Raw genomic sequence first — 10,455 nt, forward strand, 5'->3', positions numbered from 1 at the left:
CAGCCCATGTGAGGGTAATGTAAGCGGTTACCCTCACATGGGCGGTTAGAATCAGCTATAAATAAGAGCTGATTACACCCTCAAGAGATATAGGGAAAATCTCTGAATTTTCTGATTATCCTCTCTCTCATTTCTCTCTTTCTCCCTCTGTTCTATCCTTCTATTCTCCCTAAACCTCTGATCTATCTCTCTTTCTCTCAATCTTTCTTACTTGATCGGGAATTCTAAGTTAGATCTTTCGAGAGCTGACACTTACGGCTTTGCTTGCTTGTACCTTTCAATTCTAAGGCCTATAAATAGGCTTAATCCTAGACAATTAGTCAGATGAATGATAATCTGTATTGTCTCTCTCAAATTCTTTCTCTTTCTCTTGGTTCTCCCTAATTTCTCTCTTAGTTCTTTGTACTCCCTCTCGATCTCCTTTGTTCTCCCTCAATTCTTGATGTTCTCCTTCCATTTCTGTCTAATTCTCCCTCAGATTCTTCCAATTTCCCATCCAAACCCTAGGTAAACCCTAAGTTCGTGACATTTGGTATCAGAGCTAATCAATCCTTAGTTGGGATTCCGGCAAACTCGTAGCAGTTGGTTCGGATTATTGAAGGTGAGTTCCGGCTGTTGATCCAGACCAACGTTCCTTGGCTGCTGCGATTCAGTTAAGCGAAGGAGAATTCTAGAAATGGTTTCATAATCAAGAGGCTGTACAGAGCCAATTAAGTTTGGAAAGTGGTGGAGTTAGGCAGACGAAGCAGCTTCAGTGAAACAATGATTTTCAGCTATCCAGCCGACTTCTATTTGCTGTAACAGAGACCTGATGATTTGTCTCAGTTGTTAATAGGCGATTACTAGCAATTGTTCCAATTCGATTTTGAAGACATCAGAAACCAGTTGTAACTGAGCAAAGTAGTTTATCCTTTGACTGCGAAGTGGAGCAAGCAATTCTCGGCTGCAACGGAACTGATCGAGTCACATGAGGTGATTCCGGAAGCTGAGCTAGAGGCAATTCTCAAGCTGTTGATTTCTCAATTCTGACTGATTATGGTGGAATCCAGATTGTTGGAATTCAGATCTAGGTTGTTTCCTGACTCTAATTTTAACAATTCAAAGCAGCAGAGCCAATTTTTTAGGTGAATTGAGGGAATGGTGGAAGGCAACCACACAATGCAAAGATAATTTGATAAATACAGAGAAATTCTTGATCATGTTGTCCAAAAACTGGACAAATTAATGAATATGATCGCCAAGAAGTTCCAGGCAATTCTGACTGAAATCGAGGTTAATTGGACTGAATTTGTGGAGGATAGGTGTGACATGTCTGGAGAGAAAGCAAGGGCTGATGTGATTGCAGAATTTCATAAACTAAAACAGATTGGATCAATGATGGAGTATCAGGACCATTTTAAAAAATTAAGGTCCTTGATGTTGACCTCGCAACCTGCCTTAACGAAGCGATATTTTGTTTTCAATTTCATCAGTGGCCTTAAAGATGAACTACGGTCAACTGTCAAGATGATGCAGCCTGCCACTGTTAAGCAGGCTGCTGAGAAAGCAAGGTTACAAGAGCTTGCTTTGGAAGCAATAGACAAAAAGCATAGGCTCCTACCTATGACATCCAATTTGCAGGAAGTTGATGAATTACCTGCAATCGGCAGTTTTGATCAGTCGATGGTTGATTCTAACGTTGGAGGCGATATCGTTGCAGATAGATTGGCAGCTGATGCTGCAAAGGACCGTAGTTTACCTAATTAGAATTTTTCTACTGTAGCTGTGGATAGAGTTCAGGCTAGAGAAGTTGTTGAGGCCCCACTGAAGGAGAAATCTGTTGAAATGAGTTCAATTACAGTCGTTAAGAATCCAAAAGAAGCGCTAATAAATCAAGATGTGCCTACTGAGAGGTTGCAAGAGGAGAATGAGGAATTATTCGATGGACTGACGGAGGAAGCAAAATTCATTATATTACCACTGGTGCTGGTCTTAGTAGAGGTCAAGGAAATTACTGGAACAAAGCTATCAAGTGGAGAATAGAGCTGTGACATGGAGATCATTGAGGTCTACATTTTCTATTTGTAGGAAACGCAAAAGAAAAGGAATATAAGAGAAAAGAGGAAGAAGCTGAAAAGGAGAAGGAAAAAAAACAAAAAGAGGAGGATAAATCAGATAGTGAAAATGGGAATTGGATGAAGAAATGACGGCTCAATTGTTAATAGTTTCTTGGGGCTAGAAACCTCTCAAGGAGGGCGGATTGTCACGACCCCAAGGGTATATTTGGCATAGTATTTCACATGTATTAGTTAGTGTTGTACCTTATAGCTTTACTTGCTTGTACCTCTCAGTTGTAAAGCCTATAAATAGGCTTAATCCTAGAGAATTAGTCAGATAGTGAATGATAATCTGAATTCTCTCTCTAAAATTCTCTCTTAATTCTCCCTCTCAATCTCCTCTATTCTGGCTATTCTCCCTCAGTGTTCTAAAATGCGCCAGGTGCCAGACTGGGGCGCAGCGCCTAGGCGAGGCCTAGAAAAAATCGTGTTTTTTTTTAATTTTTTGATATATCATGTAATTTGATGTTATTTTTAGGTAAATCAAAGTTGGAAAGACAAGTGAAATAATAGAATTAAGTCTGAGAAAACAAACTGTTGTAGTCTTGTAGATTAGTTCTAGGTTCAGGAAAGTAGAAGCAACAATAATGCAACATAAACCATATCCGAAGAATCTAAGTATCTAATTGGACTTCTTCCTCCCCATATTCTTCCAACACGATATTCATTGGACTCAAAATCAAATTCATTGATTTCTTGCTCATCTTCTTCTTCTGGTTGGATACTCTGCACAGTACAAGAAAATGACGACAAAGAGAATGATAGTGAAGATGGGTTGGGTTGGGTTCAAAGAAGAGAACGACGACAGGAACGATTCGAAGAAGAAAATGACAACGGGTTGTAGACTTACTTGTAGTGGTGGCAACGTGGCGATGGGGGAAAGAGACAACGGTTATAGGTTGTAGCGGCAACGACACAAGGGAAAGAGTGAGGAGAATTAGGGATTTCTTTGAGGAAAAGGTTGAAGTATCACGCAAAGTACAAAAGGGGGGATTTCTTTGGGGATCAGTGTCGTTTTGGGCTTTGGCTGCCGCCTAGGATGCTGACTTGCATGTATTCACGATAGCAAGGGGCCACCTAACGCCTAGGCGGCCACCTAGGCCGTGTTTTAGAACACTGTTCTCCTTCCATTTCTATCTAATTCTCCCTCGAATTCTTCCAATTTCTCGCCCAAACCCTAGGTAGACCCTAGGTTCGTGACACTTAGTTTGGGACTTTTGTGGCTATGATACTCATTTTTGCCCAACAAGCCTTCTTGATACACAAGGGAAGTAGGAACATGTAATGACCAAGTCCCATGGGCTCAACTTTTCCTTTTTGAAAGAGGTTTTAGATTCTCCTCGTCCAAGATCTCCTTATGGAACTTATCCATGCATGCCTTGAGCAAATTAGTGTAGCACACTCGCCCTCATATGCTAAGGGATTCTGCAATATCAAAGTTAGCCACAGATACGATGTCTCTCACAATCAACAGGCCACAAGTTGTTTCCTCATGTAAGGCTTTTAGTAGTGTGCATTGTCTAGTATTGTTGCTTCACAAGCCATCTCGGGACCATGCATAATTGCAAGGCACCTAGCAAGCCAAGTGATACACAAAGCACCTTTGCAAGGGTTGGTGCCTTCTATTAATATAGGCCAGACTTCGATATTGTTTCCCACAACCAAGCTATAAGTATCAGTGTAGCCAAAGGTGAGAGAGGCTCTTGCTATCCTAGACTTTAGCTTCTAGATATTAGGATGAGGACTCCTAATTTTTAGGACTAGATTATACACTAGATTAATTCATAAGATAAACAAAATACACGAACAGATAAATAAGATAACTCTAAAGATGATAAGCTCTTCTTCCAAATAAGATGATAAGCCTAAGCCAGCCCATTCTTCATTCACGGCACTAGCAGATAGAAAGCATGTAGGACATTGTGATGCACAGCTGGAATTCTACAAATAGAAAAGGAGATGAAAGGATGTTGACTTCAAAAGTTGGAGAAGGAACACAAAGCATACTTGAAAATCTAGTAGGTAGAGGAAAAATGAGAAATCAAGTTAGAGAAAAGCATGCACAAGGTCGTTTCTCTATTGCAAAGTAAATCAACATGAAGCACTGTGACTTTCTTCCATTTTCTCCAATGATTCTTGCTTTTCAATTGTTATAATGGACATAATTTTGCTGATTTGAGGTAGGCGAGTTCGAGTGGACTCATTAGAGGTTGGTTGAAGTTGTCACGTGCAAGTAACCCTTGGGATGTAATGATGCATGGCCTACCCTTCCTACAACTTCTTCACTCTCTCCCTTTGGAGTCTTGTCAGATCTATGTGGGTGTCTTGAATATTGAATATAATAATAAATATGATATTATATCGAATATATTATTAAGAGTATTGGATATTGAATATTAAATATTATTGTTGATTAGATATTTTTATTATATGCATTATTGATTGTCTTTTGCATATTAAATATGTTATTTATTATTATTATTGTTGTTTTTATTCTTTTGTTAATTTAGCAACTCACTGTGCTCAGGCAACCACTTTCTTGGCACCTAGCGCCTTAATGGCACTGGTTGCCCCTAGCTACCTTTAAAAGCATATACTAATGGAATCCCACACTAGTAACCTCATTATCTAGATATTCATGTTAGCCAATCTACACCGATGCAAGGACGAGGACAAACCCAAGCATATGTCCATTTATGGAACATGACATGCAATAGCCTTTTTTATCCAACGCATGCAAGACACTGATGGAAAACCCCATGGCTTAATGTCAGCTCAAACTAGAACCTTTGCCCTTTTGAAGTTGCATATTGGCCTCCTTGTCCACGCACAACATTGCCTACCAAGTATAAAACTCAGTGGCATGTGGGGGCTACAACACTCCCTCATGGCATAGCTGACCCTCCAAGACACCTATGTCAGGAGGTGCTCGCTTAAGACTAGCGCCTAGGGGTGGCAATTCGTGTTGACGGGTCGTAATCGTGTCGTGTCGAGACACACGTATAACACGTGTCAGGTTAACCCGAACACGACCCGTTTAATAATCGTGTCAAATTCCTTAAACCCGAACACGACACGTTTATTAAACGTGTAACACGACACGACCCGTTTAACCCGTTTAACTAAACGTGTCGTATCGTGTCGTGTCACCTGTTAACCTGTTTAATTTAAACAGGTCATGTTGTGTCACCTGTTAAACGTGTTATTTAGTTTTAAACGTGTTATTTCGTGTATAATCGTGTTAACGTGTTCAGATCAACCCACTAACCCTTTTAATTAAACGTGTCATTTCGTATATAATCGTGTTAACGTGTTCGGGTCAACCCGTTAACACGTTTAATTAAACGTGTCATTTCGTGTCTAAACGGGTTAGACGGGTTGACCCGCCTAAGACACGAAAATAATCGTGTCATAAACGGGTTGACCCGTTTATGACCCGAACCCGATTAAGCCCAACCCTAACCCGCTTAACTCCGTGTCGTGTCGTGTCGTGTAATCGGGTCGTGTCCAAAATTGCCAGCTCTACTAGCGCCCCCATGACCTAATGTCAAATCACACCAGAACCTTTGTCCTTGTGGAGTTGGCCCCACCTTGGCTATAAGCAAAATTACCTACCAATCATAAAGCTCAATGCCAACTGTAATGCCCTTGTGGCATGATTGACCCTCCAAGACATCCATGTCAAGGAGTTGCTTACTTACATCTAGCACCTGTGTATTTAAGGGGGGAGTAGAGCCAACACCTGACCCATCCTCACTTTGGCAACAAGAAACACTTCCATGCTTCAAGAATCATGATAAGTCCTACAGAAATCCTCCAAACTCCAAATTCAACTTGAATAATGGCTGTTGGACTACTTGTCACTTCCACATAATTATCCTATACTAGGGAAAATACCTAGGGCCAAGGTTGTTAAAATCGGGATTTTAAGTGGGATCGACAAAGGGTCCATAAAATCGTATCGTAAAATCGAATCGTAAAATCGTAAGATTTTAGAGATAATTAAAAATACCCTTTAATTTTTGTAAATATATGTTTATAATAACATAATTTTGTAGAAAATGAATTAATATCATTTAATAACCTAATTATTCCTTATTATAATTCAAAAGATGATATTTCCAAAATATAGCTCAAAAACTAGCAGGTTGGTATAGGCAATTTAAAGGCAAAATATAGGTAATTTAGAGCTAAAATATAGCTTAAAATTCTTTAAAGGATGCTTCCAACGTCTTCCATTAGATTTAGATTGCAATTTTTTCTTGATTTAACATTGATTAAATCAAGTAATATCCCGATTTGGAGTTGGGTGGTCCATTAATTAATTACTTGTTTGTCTTGATTTACTTATGCAATCAATGTTAAATCAAGTAAAAATTATAATTTAAATCAAGTAAATTGGAACTTATGCAATTAATGTTAGATGCTATGTGACATTGGAACTTATGCAATCAATGTTAAATCAAGTTCCAATTTAGAGGCAAAATATAACAATTCATTGCATAAGTTCCAATGTCAGATGCTATGTGACATTGAGACGTTGGAAGCATCCTCTAAATTACAACTTAAATCAATGAAGGTCTTTGAATCATAAAATCGTTTGGGGATTTCTGAAGCGTAAAATCGTAAAATCGTACATGTAAAATCGAGATTTTATAGGATTTTATCCCAAATTGGATTTTACATGGGATTTGAATCGTTTGGGGGTCTTCAAATCGTAAAATCGTAAAATCGTACGCATAAAATCAGGATTTTAACAACAATGCCTAGGGCACATTGAAGTACATGATCTTGACATATGCAACCCATTTGTATATGGCAGGCTATCAACTCAACCCATTGAAGCTAATTTGGGGCTGCAGTCTAAGCCTAAAAAAGAACAATGCTGTACATTGTTTCAAGGCACCACATGAAGCACAATTAATGTTGTTTCCTTTACTTGCTATCTCATCTCCAAGGGCATCCTCCCCTCCAAGATTGGGAGACCACCCTAGCTGATGAGGCATTACTCATTCTACACGAACCACAGTGAAGATTACACATTTTCCTAACTGGTCAATGCAAGAGATAGATGCTGTTTTACAGGGTGATTTTTGTTTTTTGTTTTTTTTTGTTGGGGGGGCAGGGGGGGGGGGGGGGGGGGGGGGGGGGGGGGGTTCTGCTGTTAGCTTTATGCTAGTTCCCACAATGTGGGAGCCTAGTGCACCTTTTTGTTCTAAAAGTTTATTGAAGGAATCATAACTGAGTTCTAGATCAGATAAATCCTTGAAAATGATTCATCATGCATATGAAGAAATTTCCTATGCCGTGGAACTGTATAATGAATATTCATTCAACATGCTTGGTCTCTAATCCCCTTCTAGTCTATAATCCAATTAGGTGGTGTCTTAAGAGTTTTGGACACATACTTACTAATGACTCTTCTTGAGTTATACAGGGTCGAAGATATGAACTTGTCTCCACAATAACCCACCACGGGAGGGAAGCATCAAAGGGGCATTACACTACTGATGCTCGCACATCTAATGGCCAGTGGTTACGGTTTGATGATGCATCTGTCACTGCCATTGGCAAGAACAAGGTTTTGCACGACCAGGCCTATGTTCTTTTCTACAAACAGGTCTCAGGGTAACAAGTAGCGTTGTCCTCAAATTGCATCCTCAGAGATATTTATCGCACTCACTATTAACCGCGAAGAAAATTTATTTATTTGGCACATGCGCGATAGATGGATCAATGGATTTGGGATTGAAAAGTTTCTGCCAGATCGTTATCTTGGGATTGAATCGTCAGGTCCTTGAAGAAGCTAACCGAGGTTTGTATGGAGTACAGATTTTTGTTTCTTTGTTATGTAAAATCTTTAATGTTAGTTCAGTCTCTGTTCTCTCCGAGAGATTGATATTTAGGTTTAAAAGAGGGAAAACGAAGTTTGTGTGGTGTTGCAGTTGCACTGTGAGACTAGAGATTGGCATCCTTGAATGAAAGTAGACGAGCATCCGCTCGCGTTAATTTATACCGACTTCATTCAACTGATCCGGACTTGGCTGCGCATTCTTTTTTCGATAGGTGGTTCATGTTGAATTTTGATTATTTGACCACAATTTATTATTTGCTGCCCGCCCTTAGTTAGTTCTAATTATTATTTTATTTTTCAAAAATAAAAAATCTATTGGCATGGGATGGATAAAGGCGTTTTCATGTGAGTGTCATGTATTTTATTTTTCTGCAGCTGTTCATTTGTTCACATGCTTGTTTTTTCCATTGTACTAATCATGACGAGTCAACTGATACGGAAAGAAAAAAACAATGTTTTTAACATGGAGGGAGATTAAATAGATAGACGCAACTTGGCATGGTAAATCAAGTGAGGTTTAAAATATATTTGAAGTATCTGCAGCTCATACATAGATTGTAACCTATTGCACCGAGCATATGTGCTGTTCTTGATTCCATGTTTACACGTGCACTAATCAAAGCAAAAAAAATAACTAATATCTGACGTACTGGTATTTGGTGCATCTCAAGGTTTATTATTGTACCACTCAATCCGATCAGCTTTTGGGTATGACAAGTTTTAGAGTTTTGAGTTTAGGTTTAGAATTTTTGTTTACATTTATTCAAGGACAATTCCTCTCCCTCTCTCTCTTTTTCTCTCTCTTGTTGGGTACCCGCGGGCATCCACCATCCATCCATATATCATTTGTTCTTTATGGAGGTCCTCACACACATCTACAAGAGACAAGTCAAGCTTTAGACTTAAAGACACCTATTTGAGTAGTGTCTCTTTGTCTTGATGCCATCTTTATGTACAATCCCTGTTTGTGAAACATTCAAATCATAATAATTAGTACGCACAATACAGTATTTTTGTTTCACTCCTTTGTTAAAGTTGAAACTTAAGAGTGATCCTTTGGCACCCACATTTTAGGGGTCTTTTTTTGGGGGGTTCTTTTATTGTTGTAGTATTTTCTCTTGGAGTGATTTCTTTTATATCTTTTAGTGTGATCCTTTTCTTTTTTGACTTCTTTGATTTAAATCTGTTATAAGTGTTATCCCAATTGCTATTCTTTTAGCTTTAATCTATTTATTTTTATTTTGTAGTTCTTCTACTTTAGCTTTGAGTTATTTTTTATTATCCTTTCCAAGTTCCTCTAGTTTTCTTTGATCCAAATCGACTGATTCCTCCTTTTCTCCTGCGCTTAGTTTGAGTTTTTCTTTCAATCTCTTAATTCTTCCATATTTTTATTCTTTTCTATCTTTAGCTCTTTATTCAAGGCTTTATATTGATTATAAAGTTCTTTAAATGCATTTTGGAATTCTTCCAATTCCAATGAAGAATCGAAAATTGTTTCTATGTTATGAGGCATGAAGCATATACGACCTTGATGCTCTTCTTCCTTTTTAGAAGATGATTCACTTAAATCATCCGCAAACTATGTTGCAAAAGCTCTCCTCTTATATTTTCTCGATCTTTTCTCTTTTATTTTTTTTTTTTCGGGGCATTCATATTGTGGATGTCCTACCTTTTTACATGTACAAGAAGCGGGAGGCGTTCTTTATTTATTGTTGCCACAAAGGGTACCTTTGTTTTTAATTAGCTTCTTTGCTATTTTTGTGATGAGGGTTGTTTCATCATCATCACTATCACTCACTCAATCTCTTCTTCTACTTTGAGTGCTAGTGTTTTCTTTCCTTTTTTTTTTTTTTTTTTTCCATCACTTCTTTTAATTTCTTTAATAGAAATCTAAGTACTGTTCTTCTTTTAAGATAGATTTAGATAACATTTTAAACCTATTCATTATCTTTTGGAACCTTCCACCCATATCATTAATCCCTTCATTAGGTAACAACTTAAATTATTCATATTATGACATGACTAGATTGATCTTTGTATCTTTTACTTGATCAGTTGCTTTATATACTATGTCTAACTTACCCCATATTTCAAGGGATGTAGAGTAAATAGTCAATTTTTCATTTTCACTTAATAATATTGCAAAAAATATTATGAAATTAGCTTTATCATCTAACATGTTGCTCTTGATATCTTCTTGTGTCCATTCTTCTTCCTTTTCTTTAGAATTTGTTACTTTACTTTCATAATTTTTCATAGTTCAATCTCTGGAAGTTAAGTATGATTCCATCTTTATTTTCTATTAAGTATAGCTATTGCAATCAAACGAGGGCGATTCAGATGTTGAGGGTCCTTCATCTATGAGGTGTGATGTGTTTGATCATTCATAGATCTCTTCAAGTATTGATCAACTAATTTGTTAATCTTATTAAGAGCTCTGTCTTCATACCAATTGTTGATCCATTTCTTGTGTATAGACTCAAGGGAGTTGAATTTAGGGTGTGT

At 37.9% G+C, this 10,455-nt stretch overlaps 1 protein-coding gene across 2 annotated transcripts in view; it reads left to right on the top strand.

Annotated features, from left to right (window-relative positions):
* The window catches only part of LOC127814083 (ubiquitin carboxyl-terminal hydrolase 24), a 44,814-nt gene extending 36,705 nt beyond the window's left edge, over nucleotides 1-8,109 (top strand). For both annotated transcript variants that reach the window (XM_052355333.1, XM_052355331.1), the window contains exon 7: nucleotides 7,534-8,109. In XM_052355333.1, coding sequence (XP_052211293.1) covers nucleotides 7,534-7,728 — 195 coding nt within the window. In that variant the 3' untranslated portion in view covers nucleotides 7,729-8,109. The remainder of the gene's footprint in view (nucleotides 1-7,533) is intronic.
* Nucleotides 8,110-10,455: the final 2,346 nt, after the last annotated feature.

Source organism: Diospyros lotus, chromosome 12 (assembly GCF_014633365.1).
Source record: "Diospyros lotus cultivar Yz01 chromosome 12, ASM1463336v1, whole genome shotgun sequence".
NCBI lineage: Eukaryota > Viridiplantae > Streptophyta > Magnoliopsida > Ericales > Ebenaceae > Diospyros > Diospyros lotus.